Consider the following 21013-nt stretch of genomic DNA (forward strand, 5'->3'; position numbering starts at 1 on the left):
TTCATGACAAGAAGCAAAAGAATTGCATGTTAAGAGTTAATTTTGGTGTCTAAGTTGCTATACGTTGGTTACGTGTATGAATATTTTTGTTGGAATTGTACCTATCATGTTATTAGGTGCTGGAAATTGTGAACTTGACGCTAGAAATTACCTCTATAAGTGCTGTAGATAATTGATACCTGGTGAATTTCCTATTAAACTGCCAAGCTTTGAACTAGAATGCTAAAAATAATTGCCAAGTGTTGAACTGGATTTATAGTTGCCGAATCTGACTGAACCAGATTTTGTGCTATTGGATTCCTGTGGCAATTTGTGAAATTTAGACCATGTAGTTATTCAAGGATGGAAACTGGGCTTGTGCGTGGATCAGAGAACATGGTTCTCTTATGGTAGCCAAAAGGATATTTTATCATGTGTGGACGAGTTTTAGAAAGCATGTTACACCCTAGTTGCTATTTGTCTAATCGGGTAACTTTTTTATTATGAAAATGACACTCTCTTATGTGCTTCGATGTGCTGAATTTTATTACGTGGTTAGTCTAAAAGGAATTTGATGCTAGAGTAATGATTGCAATCCTTTCATTTTTATGAGTATATCAATAAAAATACTCACATGTGTTGATTTAAGTGTTACGCATCAGGTTCAGAGGTAGCAACGAATATCGTGACTCTACGTAGGGAGTAAGCTCGTGTTGGTAACTTTTTGGCTGGGCCTCGAGGTGGGTGTTCTTATTTTTAATAGTGGAAGATGAGACACGGTGTAGAGTTATTTTTCGTATTGAAATGGTTGACTTTTGGCTTGAGCTTCTAAGCGAGAATATGATCGTAGCCTTAGTGGCGTTATAATATGGCCTTAGTGGCATTATTGAATATTGCCTTAGTGGCAGGGCTGGCCTTGGGCCTAGGCCCACCAGGCGGTGGCCTAGCCCGCCCCCCCCCCCCCCCCCCCACTCCCAAAAGGCCCAAAATTAGGGCCCCCACCATTTTAAGTTAGTATACTACATTAGGAGTCCTTAGGCCCAAAATTTGTACCCAAAGTTAACTTAACTAAGTGAGGCCCCATTTTAAAACAAGGCCCAAAAAATTTTTTCAGCCCAATTCAGAAACTCTTGTGTCAACTCTTAAAAGGAAAAAAAAACACAATAAAACCACAAAGCCAGGTCGGCTTTCTCACGGAATTGAAATTAGAAAAACCCAACCCAACGTCGGCTTCCCCTGAATCTCCTCTCGCTTTCTCCGGTGCTCCTGAATCTCCTCTCGCATCTGCCCTCGCCTTCTCCTAAATCTCCTCTCGCCTTCTCAAATTTCATCTCTGTCTCTCACCCCCAAATTTCATCTCCTACGATCCAATTTGTAGCCTTAACCCAACAAAGCCCCAAAATACTTTTTTCCCCTGCCCTTAAAGAGGTAAAAATGTGAATACAAGAATCGATTTTTGCGAATCGCGGCAAGAAATCAATCTACTAGGTATGGGCTTTGCGCATTTGTTTATGCTTTTGTCTTTTGCAAGTATTATTTGTTTATGCATTTGGGAAGTTGATAACTGTTTATTTAATTGCTCGAAAATGGGGTTAAAGCAATCTGTTGTGTGATTTGTGATTTTGTGCTCTTGTTAAAGCAATTGCCGTGAAGTTGAGAACTGGAGTTGTGCTCTTATTTTTTATTCCTTTAGAATAAAATATGTTGGAATGTGGTGGTGCATATAGAATAAAATAGGCATATAGGAGAGTTCATTGATAACCTAACCTTCTATATATCTTAGTCTAATAAAATTTGCTTTAATCTGTAGAACGAGAGAAAGTATGTCACATGATTAATACCTCTCTCTTTTTTCCCTTTTACCCCAGCTTATCATGAAGCTTAAAAGATGTTACCCGTCTGGATATGAAAAGAGAAAAAAGAAGCAAAGAGTCGAAAAATTACTCAAATCTCAAGCAGGGGCTATTGACAAATTCGTTACAACTGGTGAACCGCTAGAACATTCAGTTGAAGACTTGGAAAATAAAGAAGATGAAGGTTTGGTGAATAATGAAAATGAAAATTTGGTGAATGAAGAAGTTGAAAGTTTGGTGAATAACGAAAATGAAAACTTGGCGAATGAAGAAGAAAATGAGAATTTAGGGAGTGGAGAAGCCAATCAAGATGAGGAGATGAATGTTGAATGTGAACCTTTGAATATTGATGATCCGAGTAATTGGAAAAATATTGATCAGAATTTACGAGATTTATTAGTAGAGAGAGGTCCTGTGAGAAGAGATTGCGACGTCAACTTCCTTAAGGACGCTAATGCTAGGCATTTCTCCTCCATTCATTACATTCGGCATTTAGCAAATGGAGAAAAACTTGACAGGAAATGGTTAATATACTCGGAGATTTTGGATAGAGTTTTTTGCTTTTGTTGTAAGTTGCTTAAGCTAGAAGGAAATAAGACTCAATTGGCTACTAAAGGATTTAAAGATTGGAAAAATATTGGTGAGAGACTTAAAGGCCATGAAAGTAGTAACGAGCATATTACCTGCCTGAGTAAATGGATTGAGCTGGAGAAAAGATTGGGGAAGAATCAAACAATAGATAAGAGTGCACAAGACCAAATTAGCAAAGAAAGAGAACATTGGAGACGAGTATTATTGATGATAATTGCTGTTGTGAAATTCCTTGCAAAGAATAATTTCCCTTTTCATGGAAGCCATGAGAAGATTTATGAAGAGAGCAATGGAGTTTTTTTAAGCACAGTTGAAATGATTGTCGAGTTTGAACCAACAATGCAAGAGCACTTACGGCGGATAGAAAATGGTGAGATTCATTACCATTATTTGAGTCACAAAATTCAAAATGAATTGATACAATTGTTGGCCGGGGAAGTCAAAACTGCAATTGTGTCAAGAATCAAACAAGCGAAATATTTTTCAGTCATACTTGATTGTACTCCGGATATAAGCCATCAAGAACAAATGTCACTTGTTTTGCGATGTCTGGATGTTTCAACGAGTCCAATTATGGTGAAAGAGTTATTTTTGGAATTCTTGAAGGTGGATGATACAACAGGAATGGGACTTTTTGGTGAACTTCAAGAAGCGTTAGTTAGCCTTGAACTTGATATTGGTGACTTAAGAGGACAAAGATATGACAATGGTTCTAACATGAAAGGAAAAAACAAAGGCGTTCAAACAAGAGTACTTGAGCTTAATCCTAGGGCATTCTATACGCCATGTGGTTGTCATAATCTCAATCTTGTGCTTTCTGATATGGCCAATTCTTCCTCTAAAGCAAAAACTTTCTTTGGTGTGGTACAATGGATATATGTTTTGTTTGCATCTTCCGTTCAACGATGGGCTATTTTGAAAGATAATGTGGAAGGTTTCACAGTTAAGCAATTGTCACAAATGCGTTGGGAAAGTTGCATTGAAAGTGTTAAACCACTAAGGTACCATGCCCAACAAATAAGAGATGCTTTAGTTATCTTGGCAAATACTACCACAGAGGCGATGGCAAAGAGTGAAGCTAAGTCCCTAGTTACTAATGAACTTGAGAATTTTGAGTTCTTGTTTTGCATTGCTATTTGGTACAATTTGTTGTTTGCTGTTAACTCCGTTAGCAATCTCCTTCAAAGTGAAGATATGGATATAGATGTTGCTGTAAAGCAATTGAAAGGACTTATTACTTATTTTGAAAGGTATAGAGAAATTGGTTTCGTGGAGGCAATGGTTGAAGCTAAAGAAATGGCAAGTGAAATGGGAGTTGAACCTTCATTTGTTGAAAAGCGCATTATTTGCAGAAAGAAACAACTTGACGAGGATGTTAGTGAAGAAGTGACCCAATCGGTTGAAGAATCCTTCAGAGTTAATTACTTCTTGTATATAGTTGACAAAGGTCTTTTGTCACTCAAGAATAGGTTTGAGCAATTCAAAGTATATGAGGCAAACTTTGGCTTTTTGTTTAACTTGAAAAAGACCAGCGATGAATCTTTGAAGACTTGCTGTGAGAACCTTGAAAGATTTTTAAAACATGGCGGGGTTTCAGATATTGATGGAAGAGAGTTATCTATGGAGCTGAAAGTCTTGAAAGATGGATTGCCAAAGGAAGTCAACAAACCAATTGAAGTGCTCAATCATTTGAAGACCATGGACAATTGTTTGCCAAATTCATGGATTGCTTATAGAATACTTTTGACTATTCCGGTTACAGCTGCATCGGGGAAAAGAAGCTTTTCAAAGTTGAAACTGATCAAGAATTATCTTCGATCAACCATGTCACAAGAAAGGTTGAATGGGTTAGCCATGCTATCCATTGAAAATGATTTCGCAGCAAAACTAGACTATGGAAGCTTAATTGATTTATTTGCCTCTAAAAATGCAAGAAGAGCAATGTTCAATGATACTTATTAGTTGTTGTACAGTAATTTTTGTAACCTGGCCGTATAAGTATTTGTAAGTCTTATATTTGGGACAATTTGTATCTTTTGAAAATATTTCATTTGTAGATGTGAAGGGCCCCAAATTGGTTGGTCGCCTAGGGCCCCAAAAAACTCAGGGCCGGGCCTGCTTAGTGGCGTGGATAAATATTGCCTTAATGGCGTGACGACTCTTGCCTTAGTGGCGTAAAGAGTATTGCCTTAGTGGCGTAAATATAGAAATTGCCTTAGTGGCGTTATGAGTATTACGTAATGGAATGTTATTGTCGGGCTAAATATTCTTGTTTTAAATTGTTTGATAGCACTTGTCTTTATTGCTTCTCTTATTACGGATAAGTACATTCACTGATCAAGTTGATAGCTCACACCCCCACAGTGTTTTCTTTTCAGGTGTGTGACGGCATGCGGGTCCACTGCAGAGTATAGACCGGAGTTGTGTATATAGTAGTCTAGCTTTTTTACTCTTTTCATTATGTGCCTATTTTTGGAGCTTGTATATGTTGTAAATACATGTGGGCACGTCTTGTATGACAGTTATTTTCGTATATATGCAAGTTAAGTTTTTTTTTTTATGAGTTGGACACTTGGCTGGTGTTTTTATTTACTATTTGAGCAGGGCCAAGGTGTGGGTCCATCCCATTTGGAAAATAATTTAGAGTGGTGTTTTCCGGGATGGGGTGTGACATCGACATTCTTGTTTGCAGCCTCGACTAATCCATTTGTTTGTGGCCGATAGACTATTGAATGATGGATCTGGATCTTGAACTCCTCGAAGAGTTCCAAAACCTTGCCCTTGAAATGAGTCCCATTATTTGACACAAATGCCTGTGGGAGACTATACCGATAGTTGATATTCTTTCGGATGAATTGAGCAACCTGAACCGTTGTCAAAGTCTTGTAAGATTCAGCTTCGACCCATTTGGTGAAGTAGTCTATCACCACTGGTATGAACTTATGGCCATTTGAAGCGGAAGGTCGAACCATGCCGATGACGTCAATGCCCCAAACAGAGAAAGGCCAAGGCGAAGTCATGCCAAACAAATTAGACGGAGGAAGATGTAGTAGGTTAGCAAGGATTTGGCACTTGTGACACTGTCACACGTAGTCGATGCATTGAGACTCCATTGTAGACCAATAGTACCCCTGCCTTAGGATTTTCCTAGCCAGCATGACACCACTCATATGAGGACCGCAGACTCCTTCGTGAATCTTCTCCATTATCCTTGCTGCCTCAGCGCTGTTGACACACAGTTTGTGCCTTCCACAGTGAGACCTTCGATACAGCTTTCCTCCACAAATGATGTATTGGGTGGCTAACCTTTGCAAAGCAACTTGATCCTTCCTAGTGGCTTCAGCGGGAAACTCTCCACGCTCCACAAAGTTCCATATGTCATGATACCAAGGTAGCCATCATCGATGGCATTGACATACTCATATGCAGGCAAGTCCATTTGTTCGATTACGATTGGCCATTGCTTAACACTTGTCGGAAGTTCGATCATTGAAGCCAAAGTTGCCAAGGCATCGGCGAACTAATTCTTCAAATGTGGAATATGGGTGAATGCCACCTTATTGAAACGAGGAATCAGTTCTTCCAAATTTTGGTGATAAGGCTTCAGCTTCTCCTCACGAACCTTCAGTCTCCATTGGCCTGAGAGACTACCAAGTTGGAATCTCCGATGACCTCTAGCTTTTTGACTCCAAGAGCAATAGCAGCCTCCATGCCAACAATGCATGCCTCATACTCAGCTTGATTATTTGTAACATCAAAGTTTAGTTTGAAAGCAAGCAGAATATGAGCACCGACAGGCGTGACCAATAACACCCCAATCCTAAATCCTTTCTGGTTAGCGGCCCCATCAAAATAGAGTGTCCAAACTTCTTCGACCATAGTTAGCACATCCTCATCAGGGAAAGTGAAATCTGCATCCTCTAGTCCATCAATCGGGTGATCGGCCACAAATTCTGCCACGGCATGTCCATTCACAGATTTCCTTGTGACGTATTAGAGATCGAACTTCGTCAGCAAAAGCAAACAACGCGCTAACTTTTGAGTAAGCGCAGGTTTCTCGAATAGATACTTGAGAGGATCCATCCGAGAAATCAGTCTCACCGTATATGCCAACATGTATTGCCTCAGCTTTTTGGAGGCCCAAACGAGCGCCCAACACGTCTTCTCTAAAGGAGTATAACGCTCCTCACTTCCTACCATCTTCTTGCTCAAATAGTAGATAGTTTTCTCAACTCCAACATCTCCCTCTTGCGCTACCAAACATCCCATAGCTGATGGGGTGACAGACAAGTACAAGATTAAGGGCCATCCTGGTGTAGGAGGCATCAATACCGGCGGATTCTGCAGCTATGTCTGAATTGACTTGAAAGCTGCTTGACACTTGTCGTCCATTCGGATGGGACATCCTTCTTGAGTAGATGAAACATCGGCTCGCAAGTTAAAGTTAACTTGGCGATGAATTTGCTTATGAATTGAACCTTCCCCAGAAAGCTTCGCACTCCCTCTTCAGACTATGGTGGCTTCATCTTGAGAATTGCCTTGATCATGGACGGATCTACCTCACCTTGATCATGGATGGATCTACCTCAATCCCTCTTGTAGTGATCAAGAATCCCAACATTTTGCCTGCCATGACCCCAAATGTGCACTTCTGTGGGTTGAGACGTACTCGGTACTTGCAGAGCCTTTCAAAGAATTGTCTAAGTGCTGGAATGAAATCCTCCCGCTCCTTTGCCTTGACAATCATGTCATTGACATAGACTTCAACTGTCTTATGGATCAGGTTGTGCAACAAGGTTGTTTGGGCTCGTTGAAAAGTGCAGCCGGCGTTATTTAGCCCAAACCGCATAGCAGTAGGTACCCCATTCTGTGACGAACGTTGTCTTTTCCTGGTCCTCTGGTGCCAAGAAAATCTGGTTGTAACTTGAGAATCTATCGACAAACGAAAGCAAAGCATGCCCCGCCGTATTGTCCACAAGCACATCGATGTGTGGCAAAGGAAAATTGTCTTTGGGGCTTGCTTTGTTTAAGTCCCTAAAATTGACGTAGACTTGGATCTTCCCATCTTTCTTAGGAACTGGCACGATATTGTCAACCCATTTAGGGTACTCTGCGACCTTCAAGAACTTCGTCAATCTGTTTAGTGACTTCTTCCTTGATCTTCTGTAGGCAGTTTGGCCTCATTCTGTGAAGCTTTTGCTTGACAGGCGTAGCCCCAGGTAGCAAGGTAATCCGATGCCCCACTATCTCGGGATCAATGCCAGGCATATCCTAGTGAGACCATGCAAAAACCTCGAAGAATTCCTTGAGTAGGTCGATCAATGTGGTGCGATCATCTGGAGACAACATTGAACCGATTTGCATCATACGAGGGTCATCCTCGTCCTTCAAATTTATAGAAATTACTTCTTCTTTTAGAGGCTTAGCATGCCTTTCGTCTTCGCTTTCAATGAGGGAATGCAATTCAGCAGGGATATTCCCGTCAAAATCTATTTCTTCATTGTCGGGGTCAACACAGTTTATATAGAAGTCAGCAAAGTACTCGGAAGCAGGATCATGCATTTCATAAAACCCTTCAGGGTTGCCAAGTATAGTCGACTCAAACTCAAAGGAAAAGCTACGACCTAGAGGGCCAAGAGGCACAAACTCCGACTTTGAGCTAGACTTAGACTCGACCGACTTTGTGTCAGATTCAAACGTATCGTCAATGCAAGTTAGACGTGGTGTGAAGATGCAATTTTGAATACTACCCTTAGCCTCCACGATAAGAGAGGTAGGATCTTCGAGAGTGTTAGGCCCAAGCATCAGCACTTCAGCCTCATCGGCGTCTTCAACCAAACCCATTTGGGAGAAAAGCAGCTCCAAGCTCCCCTGATCGAATGTCCTCAACCAGTCCGTCTTCTCCTTGATTTGAGCCAACTTCTTCTAGAATTCTTCCTTACCTAGCTCTTCCTTGCTATCAGACCAGGTGTCAGCAGTGAAAACCTCAAAGCCAGGCATCCAGGTATGAGACTCCGGATCCCAAAATGGCTCGACATGTCCCACATAAGCGGTGCCTCCTCCTCCACGTACAAGGTAACTGTCAGCGTTACCTTGAAGGTTTCGAGTCTTTCCCATACCTTTCCTCTTTTTGGCATCTTTGGCAGGGGCAACATATCCCAAGCCAAAGCGACCATCATTGAAAGGAAAGGTAAGGAATTCAGCGATCTCTTGTTGGTTGATCCCAAGTCCTAAGTCAGGCATGTAAGACATCCTCCTCATTATGTCGAGGGTAGTTGAACTGATGATAAAGTCATCATCCATGGAAATGGCTAGGACCAAACTAAACGTGTCAAAAGAGAAACCTCCAAAGTCAGCATCCTCTTCCCCATGCAAAATTCCCAAGATCGGTGCTCCATCTTCAGTGTGCGGATGGATACCAGAGTCCTCGCATATTGTCAAAGTCTCAAAAGTAAGACCCAGCATGACCTTCTGGTGAAGAGTAAAGGGCACGGCCTTGATGTCCGCCCTATGAAGCCACGGCCTGCCCAGCAGCAGGTTAAAGGTAGTAGGGATATCAACAACGTGAAATTCAACATCCATCTCAAAACCATCAGCGTTGAGTTTAAGCACTAGTGTTCCCTCTACTACACGGCATGTGCTATTGTAAGCTTTGACTGTCAAGTTAGACGGCGTGAGATCCTTTTTGGTGAAACCCAGGTGGTAAGCGACCCTCAAAGGGCAAACATTAACTGCGGAGCCATTATCGATGAGGACAGTCGTAACCCAATGTCCTCTACACTTGACGGTTATGTGCAACGAGCAGTTATGAGCAACTCCATCAACGGAGAGGTCCTTTTCAGTGAAGGAGACGGAGTGCTTTGATATGAGTGGCAATATGAGGTGTGGGCATTGTGCCCTTAAAAGGATCCCGTTCCTTTTAAATGCTGGATCGAGGGAGCGCTAAGCGGGACGAGCGCTCATAATTTAGAGAGTTGCCACTTGGGTTTGAAGGTCCGACACCCAAGGAACCGAATTTGAAATGCTTTGTACACAGTTTTTGATTTGAAAAAGTGAAAGCACCAGGCCATCATAATCATATCTGGGTTTAGGAGCCAGGTTACGAGAGGGCAAGGATTTTAAGGCACCCCTCTCGTCTAATCCGGAGATCGGTCTCTACTTAGGCATTTTGTGAAAATTATTGTGATTGTTCTCTTTATAAATCAATTCTTTAGCCATTTAGGGGCGGGGAACAGTTTAATGGGGATTAAAGTTGTAACACGATTTGCAGGATGTGATTGATAGCATGGATGAGAAAGCAATAACTGGGATAAAAGCAGTTTCTGTTGAATAGAACCAAACCCAGCACACACATCTGGATTTTACGTGCACAAGAAAGAACTTGCATGCACTGACCAAAGCCATTGCACGTAGTTCACACTTGCGCGCGTGAGTCCATAACATGCGCGCGACTTTGCTTCACTCATAGATTCTATTTTTACCCCTTTCTGGGCTTTGGAAGGACTAGTGCACACCCAGGACAAACCAAGCAGTTATAGTAGTTACACTACACAGTTTAAAGGCTGAAAAGCCCTACAAATTAACAAAACACCCCATAAATAGTGAGGGGACAAAACAGTGGCTTAAGGCCAAGTTACCCACGCAAAGGCCACTCACTGGTCAAAGGACAGCCTACGCGCGCAGATAACCAACAGGCGCGCGCTTGTTTGAGCTCTCAAACCAGTGTTTGGTTTACATGTTTCTGGATTCTGGGACATATCCAGAAAACTCTCAGGGGTACTCCAAAGAAGTAGATATGCATATTAAATCTAAAGCCAGCAGTTCGAACTAAGGAAAGCAATAAACCAATTATTAGCATGCTTAATAGTGATCTATACAAAGTAAAGCATAAAACAGTAAGACACCAATCCCCACGGCGATTTGCGCACGCAGCCAGAGAGTGGTGCGCGCGTACAAAAGACCGGCGCACGCTAGTTCCTACCACGATGGTTTTTGAAATCTTGCTAGCTTTAGGGCCAAGACTGGTATTGATTACCAACCTTAGCCCTGTCAGCCCCCCTCAGGGATCAGAACAGGAAACAATAGGTATGCTATACCTAAATTGAGTTTGAAAGAGGTTGAGCTTTGAGGTTTGAAGCTTGATTGAGGTGTTGGGAGGAGGAAGAACAAGCTATGTTCTTGGGTGCCCTTATATCTCTTTGGTTTGCAAAGAAGAAGGCAAGGTTATGGCCAAAATGTGTAACTCTAAATGTGTGAGAAAGATAGGCAATAGGGGTATTTATAGGGAGAAAGGAGGTAGGTATGGTGGTAAAGAGAGCAGCTCAGCCAGTCCACGAGGTCTGGCTGAGGTTGCTTGGTGGTTAAGTTTTTCCCATAAAGGTGATGGGGACAAGCTTTGACCGGCGAGCGCGCATTGCGCCCCAACGCGCGCGTGTCATACCAACACATGCGTGGGTCAACGGTCAAGCTTTGATTGTTGACCACCACCTATTCGTTCGACCTGCGCGCGTGGGCACCAAACCAGCGCGTTCCGGTAGGGTTTTTGTCTAAGGTTTGGGGTTTAAGGGTTTTTTAAACACTCAAATCTCAAACACTTATCATTCCCGGGGTGTTCTTGATCCCTTTCATCATTGGGGAATCAAATACTGTAAGTAAACTAATCTGGAAGTCCAGATTGGAGTGCTACGTGAGGGCAATCATGGCCTCAGGAGTAATGTCGGAAGGCACCTTCAGATGAGCGAGAGTTAAAGACAGCTTCTCACGATGTTCTTTAGAGGAACAAATCAATCCCCAAACAGAGATTGAAACGGGGATCCGCTCGAGCTGCTTTTGAATAATGTTGGCTTCCGGGACACCACTTGGAATTATAGGAACAACAACAGGAGCATTCCATTGAGCAGCACGAACGTTGGGCCTGTGAACAAGAGGATTGGATGAGCATTCCCACCTTGGGGACCATCCCGATGATGAATGGATACAATGATTGCTGATTGACTTCTCGTAAACCCGTGGACTTTTGGTGAGTACTTTTAACCACTTAGAGGACCCGATTCAAAGCCAAATAGCCTTTCAGACAGAAATACAAAATCCCAGGAGAATCCATCTTTCGGCCGTAACATTGATCTTACAGCCTCAACTTCATTCTTCCACCTGTGAAACATGTTGTTTGAAAATCTCCCTAAGAGATTGAATCCTCGGTAGCCAAATCGATTCTTCGGCCAACATATCCATTACTCGGCCGCCAGATCGTCTATTTTCCAGATTCTGGAATGTTCTGTCAATCGTTTGATCCGATCACCAAAACCCTAGCAAAATTCCGATGTGTTCGGGCTACGAAAGCAGATTTGTCTAGAGATCTTCTAACCTTATACTACCGTATTGATTCACGCTATTTGATTGGCCAGAGTGAGTCACCAATTGCCTATATAAAGAGGTACTTAGGGTTCCGAAAATACAACATACAATACATAATTACGCATCATCAATCACCCTCTATAGCCACGAAATTTTGCAGAAATCCTTTCTCATATCCTCTTTTCAAAAGCCCTAACATCTCGAAGGCAGCTGCAATCCGACGATCAAACCCCTGAAGTACAAACCCTGACCCTAGGGTTTTCGAGAAGCAAATCAGTCAATCCCCATGAATCCGAAGCAATCAAACAACTGAGGGAGCAAGGTGGTGAGGCCCAGGGGCCTATGGTTTGATTTATTTCATGCTTTTGTACATTAATCGTAGCGTTTTGATTTTCTGTCAATCATTTAGTCTGGTGTGAGGAAGAACATCGGCTGGGTCTTCGATCCCTCAGCCGATACATCAATCCAGAAGGATTCCTCGGCCGTGACATCCATTCACTGGCCGAGGGATCCATTCCCTGGGACAATTTTGTTTTTTTGTTTTGATGCATGCTTTCATTATTGTTTTGGCTCACCATATCAACTGTTAAAGGCTAATAATTAGTTTATATGTTTAGAGTTAAATAAAGCAAGTATTAATTATATGTCGAACAATTATGGGCCAGTCTCACGACTAGGCAAAGAGGGGTGTCTAACACCTTCCCCTTATTGTTCTCTTGGCTCACGTACCCGGAATCTCCATGATCAAGAGACCTAATACATCGAGAGATGCAATGCCTAGAGGCATAGTGGTTGAGAGATCCAATACATCGAGAGATGCAATGCCAAGAGGCATAATGGTCGAAAGACCTAATACATCGAGAGATGCAAATGCCAAGAGGCATAATGGTTGAGAGACCTAATATATCAAGAGATAATGCCTATTTTTTCTCTTCAGAGCCAAAAGGCGTCACACCAACAGATAATCAAACACATTCATAATGCAAGCAACATGTAGTAGTGAAGACAAAAATCAAGTATTAGATCGAGAGACCAATACAAGACCAAATAACCATAACAACCACAAAAACATGAAAGCGAATCAAATGCGCGGGCCAAAGAGGCCCAGGGAAATGTCTAGATAAGACTAAATAGTGGGGTGCTCATGTAGACAAATCAACTGTGCAGGCAAGAGACTAATGCAACTACCTAAACTACACATCAAGCAACCATGTGATTATGGTGATATGCAAACAAGTGTTTTGGGACATTTCAACTTTTGCATACTCAAGCTAGTGCTTCTCCTACACCATAAGATGGCAACAAACTCTATACTAGCCAAATGGCTATGACAAAGAAGATGATGAGATCCAAGAGATTTGAAAGATTGCAACACTTTAGCAATGCTACTAACACACTATATGGCCAAGGGACCTTCTAGCTATACTCCTCATGGAATGGGAAACCCATGTTATCTCCATGAAAATTTGCAAATAAGTAATGCTTGTATTGCTGTGTCAAAAATGCTGAGGATAAAATCAATTTTGAAAATTTCTCCTTGAGAATTTCAAAACCACATCAATTTACCTACATGATTCACATTCAAACCACTCAATTGTCAAGAGACGCAAAACTATTCTACGAACCCATGACCCTAGCCAGTTTACTGCTTCAGGGTGAATTGACTACTTTGAGTTGGATTGATAAGTGACCACTGCGCGACTCATGAGAGATTGTGCACTTCTAAAAAAGGGGATGCAGTTGTGCCCCTTTGCTTCATACCACTTTTCTTTGTCCATACCTTCTACATTGGTTATGCCCCCAGCATCTAGGACCTTGTTGCTAATTCGCATTCTTCAATCCAAAAGGACTTTATTATGGACCCTATTGTAGGTTAGGGTGTTGGCTTAAGAAAGGAAGGGATATAACAGCTCAAACCTACTTTCTACTCATGCTTGGGTTCTAAAAGCTAGCAGCCATCTAATCGCTATTTTTGTATGAGAGGAAGATGTTTCTTCAAAATGCCTCATGTTTTTGGATTGGAAGGGATGATGTTTTTCTTCTCTTCTTTCAAAACCTCCTTGTGTGACGGGATGCTGACTTTCTGTTTTATAGTCATCTCTCATTGCATTTTTATCTACCCCAGTGTGGGGGATGGCTGTCTAGCAGGCTTTATTTGAAAGAAACTATTCAGAAGCTAAACGTGGCTAGCAAGGGATAAGTGTTTGGATAGAGAAATGATGGCCTTTCTTCATTTTGAATCACGCGATAGAGCAACTAGAATCCTAACCAAGAGATTAAGAGGCTTTGATGTTTACCAAGTGGATTTTCAAAATCGAGGACAAGTCTTGAGACTCAAAGTGAGTGCATGGAGACATGGCTAAATTTTTTATAGATGCTCTAACTTTTGCCTAGACCGCCCTTGAGGGTTTTCAATCTAGTGAGCTCATTTTTTTTTTTTCTATCTTCAAAAACATGTTTCTCCTATGAGCGGCTCCATGAGAGCACACAAATGTATTCAACTCCCCTTCAACTCGACATGAATGATAAGGGTCATAACTCATTCTTTGCATTTGACAACTCGAGTGATTTATGATGTGTTTCAAGCGATATCATGAGATTACTTTGAAACCCTTGAGGATTGTTTTCAACACTTAATGTTATCATGAGTATTTCATGGCAGTAAATTAGCACAAGAGAAAACATTTTCAAAAATGTGGCCAACCCTAAGTTGCCTACGTATCTCTAAATAGAATGAGGCCATTCGTAGTTCATGTCTAAAGAGATTCATATTCCGGGAGAGATTCACATTTCATGTTGAGTGCAAAGAGTTGGTCCAAGAACATGACGAACAAAATGACTTTAATTTCAAGAGAAAATAAACTCAAGACTCAAATTCCTAAAAGAGAACAAACTTGAGACCCAAACCCTAAAAAGAAGCAAATAAAGGCCAAAAGAAAGGCCTAAAACAAACTGACTCAAAACACATGACAGAATTTGGCCGCCGCTTCTCAATCATTTAGCTTGGTTGGATCAACTATCCCTTGATTGATGAGATCCTGGACTACATTCTTGAGAGCTCCACAATGTTCAATGGAATGACCAGTCACTTGGTGATACTTGCAATACTCCCCACCCTTTGGTGCAAGATTATTAGGAAATTTTGCTTGCAATGGTTTTAGATCGCCTGCTACTCCTAAGATCTGGAACACATCTTCTAACTTCATTCCAAGAGGAACAAATTCCCTCTTGCGCTTGTGATGAGATCTCACCGTATTAATACCACTATCATTGTTGGTATTTGTGCTTATCTCTACCTTGTGGCTGACTTTTCCATTGTCGAGTAATCCTTGATTAAGGTCGTCTTCAACTTGCAATCCAGTAGCATAGAGGCACTTAAAAGTAGAAATTGCTTGGGAATACATGTGCTTCAGGAACTGTGGCTGTAAATTTCTTACTACCATTCTGACTTGGTCTACTTCTGAGGGAAGAGTTTTGTCCTAGTTTGGAAAGAGTTCTATGGCTTTCTACAATATGCAAGGTTTCGAGTAGTCTTAAAGGGTGCTCCATTAGGAGTTTGCTCGAACCCCTAACATAGCCCGTGACATGCCAGGATATTAGGTGAACTCAACGTGGGTTCCCGCTTGATGCATATGAAAAAGAATTAAATAAAGCAAATATTAATTCCATGTTGAACTTTCTGGTTATGGCTCTCAATCCCCAGTGGTGTCTCCAAAAACTGTAGACACCTCCCAAACGGAGCATTGGCATACAGATTGATCACGCTTATTTGGTTCCATTTCATAAACCAAGATCGTGGATATTCCCATGGCTAGGAACATCGCCACACGATAACGGTTATCATCAAAATAGAGTTGCCACCTAGTTTATTAAACCTAGGAAAAATAGATAGAGATTCCGGGTATGGGAGTCAATAGTACAATAATGGGAAGGTATTAGGCACCCCTCTTTGCCCAGTCATGAGACTAGCCCATAATCGTTCGACATACAATGCATATTTGCTTTATTTAATTCTAACACATAATCTGGTTTTTAGCCTTTAATAGTTGATAAGGTGAGCTAGTATGATAATTGAAAGCATGCATCAGAATAAGCAGAAAACAAATGTCCTAGCAAATAGATCCCTCGGTCGGTGAATTGATGTCACAGCCGAGGAATTTCACTGGATCGATGTATCGGCCGAAGGATTGATTCCCTAGCCGATGTTCTTCCTCACACCAGAACAAAGAGTTAATCAAGAATTCAAATACTACGATAAAAGTATAAAAATAGAAGATGAATCAAACCATAGGCCCCTAGGCCTCACCACCTTGATCCCTCAGTGCTTGATTGCTTCGGATTGAGGGTGATTGACTGATTTTCTTCTTAAAACCCTAAGATTAGGGTTTGTACTTCGGGGTTTGATCGCTTGGGATGTGGGTGCTCACAAAGGTTTAGGGCTTTTATAGAGAGGATATGAAAGATAATTTCTATAGAGCTTGGAGCTATAAGATGGAGGAATTGAATGTTAATTTTGGAACCCTAAGGCCTCTTTATATAGGCATGGGATGACTCACTCCAGCCAATCAAACAGCATGAATCAATAAGGTAGTTTAGGGAAACAAGATCTCTGATTGAATCTGCTTTCGTAGCCCTAAAGAATCAGAAAAAGGCTGCTAGGGACGGTCCCCAAGGTGGGACTTGAAATAATTGTTAGGCCAAATTGGGGTGTCTACAAAAATCATGACATGACAAATCATTAAACATTACTTTTGTTTCCTAAAGAGTAAACATTACTTGTTAGGCCAAGTTAGGACATGTTTTAGGCCCCTGTTTGGGCATTTTCTATGGTTAAATGAATTCCTGTTTTATCTTTCCATTTTAAGCTTAATAAACGATTTGGATCTTGAATTTGCAATTGCCAATACACTATAGTCTCTTTGCCAGAGAAAGGAGTTTTTAAGAATCAAATTCTTTATGACATGACAAATCATTAAACATTACTTTTGTCTACAAAGATCATGACATGACAAATCATGAAATAATTGTTAGGCCAAGTTAGGACATGTTTTAGGCCCCTATTTGGGCATTTTCTATGGTTAAATGAATTTCCCGTTTTATCTTTCCATTTTATGCTTAATAAACGATTTGGATCTTGAATTTGCAATTGCCAATACACTATAGTCTCTTCGCCAGAGAAAGGAGTTTTTAAGAATCAAATTCTTTATGATTGTTGACAAAAAGGAAAGTAGGGACAAGCCCTGATTGCTTAGAACTAGGTTTTTGTCAAAACATAGAAAGAAGATGCTATCTCCGCAAGAACATTTAGAGTTAGCTTGCCCATCATGAAAGTACAAACTCAAAGGAGACTTAGAAAAACATCTCCACTAAATTCCACTCCAAAACATAGAAATCCGGCCCCTTGTGAGAAATGCTCGTTGGGTAATCCAAGAACCCAAGCAAAAGTAAGAGTAAAGCCTACTATAGCAAGAAACTGTTAAAACGCAGCCTAGGCAAAAGTTAAGGCATTTGAAGAAAAGCTCGCTATGGATTCAACCTCCATTAGGTAACCTAGGCAAAATCAAGAGCTTGTGAGGAGAAAAACCAAGAGTGGAAAAATCAACCCCAAGAGTTGTGATTTTGGAACTACGTAAAAGGCATGATTCCCTAACTGGGATACGTAGGCAATCTCATATTGAGATACAACCCAAGCATGTGGAGAGAAGGAAAAATATAAAGAGGTTTGTACTCAATGATAGGCACAGCTAACCCTGCGTATTGAGCTTGCAAAAGATGAGTCAGTCATTTTTCAAAGAATTGACAAAAGCAAAAAGTCATGAGAATCATTGCTTTTCCTCCCTGACTCAAAAGACATCAGTATAAGAGACAAAATATCTCAGAAATCCTAAAGCATGGTAAATAGACTATGGAATACGGCAAAAGCAAACAAAAGGCATAAATCAAATTCAAGCATAAGAATGAAGGAACGCCACTGGGCCAAAATGAAAAGTCCAGCTTCTTTAAGGAACAAAAGTAGTGGCCGAAGAATGGAACTCTCGGCCGAGCAATCCATTCCTCGATCGATGTTTGGCTGCAAAACCATTTTAAAAAGTTATCAACTCTCATTGCTCATTCAAAATAGCAAATACCTGTCCAAAACAAGTTTTAACCCATTGCATACAATTCTGAAATATCTTGGGGATAAAACATGCTTCCATAAGACAAAAACTCGCCAAACATGCTAAGGTTGTTTCATAAAATACATATCATTGTCTATTTCAGAACAAACAATACAGGCATAGAAGTAAAGGGCAAGCTACTGCCCACGACCCCTCTTGGATGCGGGTCGAGAAGAAGGAGGACGAAAACGCTTAAGACTAGGATATGGATCCTCTGTCCTTCACCTCCATCATCAGCTTCAACACCTCCATCACCAGCTCTCGTACTCTCACCTTCACTAATGCTAACACTTTGAGTAACAGACACCGTCAGCGCCCACTCTGCTTCAAGCTACGAGGCACATAATGTGAATGTTCATATTTACACAAAGATATAGAATGGAAGAAAGAAAATCAGAGGATACGTACCATAACAATCCGGTTGCGCTACCTCCGAACTAGAGCCTCCAAACTCTGAAATGCACACAGCCATTCCTGAACTATATCATCAGGCACCTACAAAAGAAGTTTCAACATTTATGGCAAAGCACAGAAAGAATACCAAGAAAAATTGAAGTAAAACCACAATGTTACTTGTTGAACTCCAGTAGGAAGCACGTAAAGTTGGGAAGCACGTAGGGTCAGCGTTAAACGCTCCTCTTCTCCATTGGTATTGTGGAAAGAAATAAAGCCAGGGGGCCGTGGCCAAAGAGGAGGAACAACAGTGATGGTAGTAATAGGCAAAGCCAACGAAGCTAGTCGAAAGGCCGAATAATCTCAAGGGCAACAAGCAAGCCCTCTCCCGTCAAAAGATGAGTCATCCTCATACCAGCAAGGGGGGAAGAGGAACAAGATGCAACACCTCTAAGCGCGGGAAGTACTGGCTAGCCACCCTCTTCTAGAGATACCAAGCTCTCGAGAAAGGCCCCTCCAGAAGGAAGTGTTGGCTGTCCAAAGGCCGAGCTGAGGTCAACTCCAGAGGGGCATCGTCAAATAGAGTATCCCATGGATCAAACCGCACCTATGACAAAGGAAATGATATTAACATAACGAAGCAGGAAGATGGCATGAAAGAAAAGGGGTAAAACATGTTATACCTGATCCACCGTCAAACGGTCCAAAACTCGCTTCCAAGCCAGCAGGTCCATAGCGAGCGATCGAGTCCTCCATACTCCTTTCAGCTAGCGGGTCACCCGTGGAACGAACCTAGGCTCTCCATGCCTAGCGGGGGAGGAAACTACAACAAGTGCTCAAAAGCCCATAACTGCAAGCAAAATTGAAAAATAAGCATGGAATGCAGAAGTTAAAGCAGTAATGACAAAGAAAGCTGAAACATGTACATCAAGAACACGGTGGTGCCCACCCCAGGAGAGGCTAACACCCCGAGAGCAAACTGCCCGTACAGTGTAGCCAAAGCAGGAGTCCCCCAGTCAAACTCCGCTATAGCCTCCAAGTTTACCAAAGCAGCCAAGAACTGAACATGCACCGAGTTCTCCTTGTTGCAGAATAAGGTTTGACCAAGGAGATAAAAGAGGAAAGCTTGTACTAGCTGAGAAACAGATACCTACAGATACCTCTATCAAAATACCTTCCCGATCATACTATGCCTGGAGCCATGAATAGGTGACGTGACCGCTCTCCGACACATCAGGGACTTTCCCCAAAAGGTACTCAAAAGCATCCTTCCGTTCACAGATCCATGGATCAATAGGAAGAGGATCACCACCAACTCTCAGGCCTGTAAGCAAAGCAAAATTGCCTGGAGTAATTGTCATCTTTCCAGCTCCTGGTAAATGAAAAGTATTCCTAGTATCCCACCACCGCTCCACCAGCGTTGTAGTCAAACCTAACTCAGCCTTCGGATGGTAAAAGCCGAGTATCAAGCGCTCAAAACCAGCTCCCCCACATGCGTAGTTTCTCACTTACCTAGTAAAATACAAAAGAGGATCAATACAATAGCAAAATTGCCCATACATGGGGCAAATTCTAAAACCAAATTTCATTTCCAAAATATCAATCATTATTTCATAAATTCTTATACAAACAATATCATTGGCAGGAGAAATATTACCTTTACATTGGTGAAACCTAAATTCTGCTCCGGCTCTCTGCGCAAAACCTCAGGTGAAAAATCACTGAGAGGAGGACGATATCACAACGTACCGCCCCGCCCAATTATGGGAACTAGAGGGATGTACGTATCGGCACTGAACGGTGGCAAAGCTTCATTGCCTATAACGAATGGGGCCTCGAAATATGTTTCAAGAGGAATGGGTTACTAAGAACTTCCCCCGACAGTAGGTGTACGCTGACTCGAGCGAAGGACGCAGGTACTCGAAACCCTGCCAAGAACAGCAGCCTCAACGGCTAGGGCCTTGCCTGCATCCCTTGATGCAATGGTAGAAAACAGAGGGAGGTCAGACGGAGGAGGAGGAGAATGCAACGGATTGATGGGAAGGAAGCAAGATGGCGACCGGCGGCAAGAACAGCAGTAACAGGAGAGAAGGAAACGGAGGAGATTGCTTGGATGAAAGGAAAGAAGGAGAGGTTGAGGAAGAAAGATTAAATGGCCCGTGAGATCAATCGGACTTAACTTAAATCGATTTTTTGACTTCTAACTTTCTCACGGCCGAGTCATCGACTCCTCGGCTGAGTCATATATTCTTCGGCCGTAAGATCTATTTCCTGGCCCTCCAAATCATCTCCCACAGCCATGTCAGATCTTGACTAGTGCACTAACCAAAGCAATTATGAAATTCTGGATCCATGACCAACAGAGACAATGATGGGACAATTCCGAGCAAATACAATGTGATCGGAACTAGCCTTGGGGGCATCCCTGAGCATATGGAATCTCAAGCACCAACATTAAGCCCACAATCAGAATTCTCCAAAGCTCTCTCTCCATAGCAACAGACTCACAAATTACTAGTCACTTGACTATTGAAGGTTATCAACCTCGAGCTCCCACTCACAAAGGAACCTCGATACCTCATGCTTAGCTTCCAAGTTGCAGTACTCCAGACGAACAACACTGCTTCAAAAAACTCTTCAGGTATTCAACAACTTTGAGCCTGTTATCTCAGCATCTTTGCAAGG

The 21013-nt window shown here is 41.9% G+C and overlaps 2 protein-coding genes across 2 annotated transcripts; one reads left to right on the forward strand and one right to left on the reverse strand.

Moving 5' to 3' along the window:
- The first annotated feature begins 1853 nt into the window (after positions 1-1853).
- On the forward strand, positions 1854-4385 carry LOC131299677 (uncharacterized). Its single transcript, XM_058325256.1, has one exon. It carries the CDS (start codon positions 1854-1856, stop codon positions 4383-4385), a length of 2532 nt encoding a protein of 843 aa, XP_058181239.1.
- A 623-nt stretch (positions 4386-5008) lies between these two features.
- Positions 5009-5395, reverse strand: LOC131299678 (uncharacterized). Its single transcript, XM_058325257.1, has one exon. It carries the CDS (start codon positions 5393-5395, stop codon positions 5009-5011), a length of 387 nt encoding a protein of 128 aa, XP_058181240.1.
- Positions 5396-21013: the final 15618 nt, after the last annotated feature.

Source organism: Rhododendron vialii, chromosome 9a, assembly GCF_030253575.1.
Source record: "Rhododendron vialii isolate Sample 1 chromosome 9a, ASM3025357v1".
NCBI lineage: Eukaryota > Viridiplantae > Streptophyta > Magnoliopsida > Ericales > Ericaceae > Rhododendron > Rhododendron vialii.

Excerpts from the sequence above, each read along its gene's own strand:
- LOC131299677 (XM_058325256.1), top strand. The coding sequence starts at position 1,854 with ATGAAGCTTAAAAGATGTTACCCGTCTGGATATGAAAAGAGAAAAAAG.
- LOC131299678 (XM_058325257.1), bottom strand. The coding sequence starts at position 5,395 with ATGGTTCGACCTTCCGCTTCAAATGGCCATAAGTTCATACCAGTGGTG.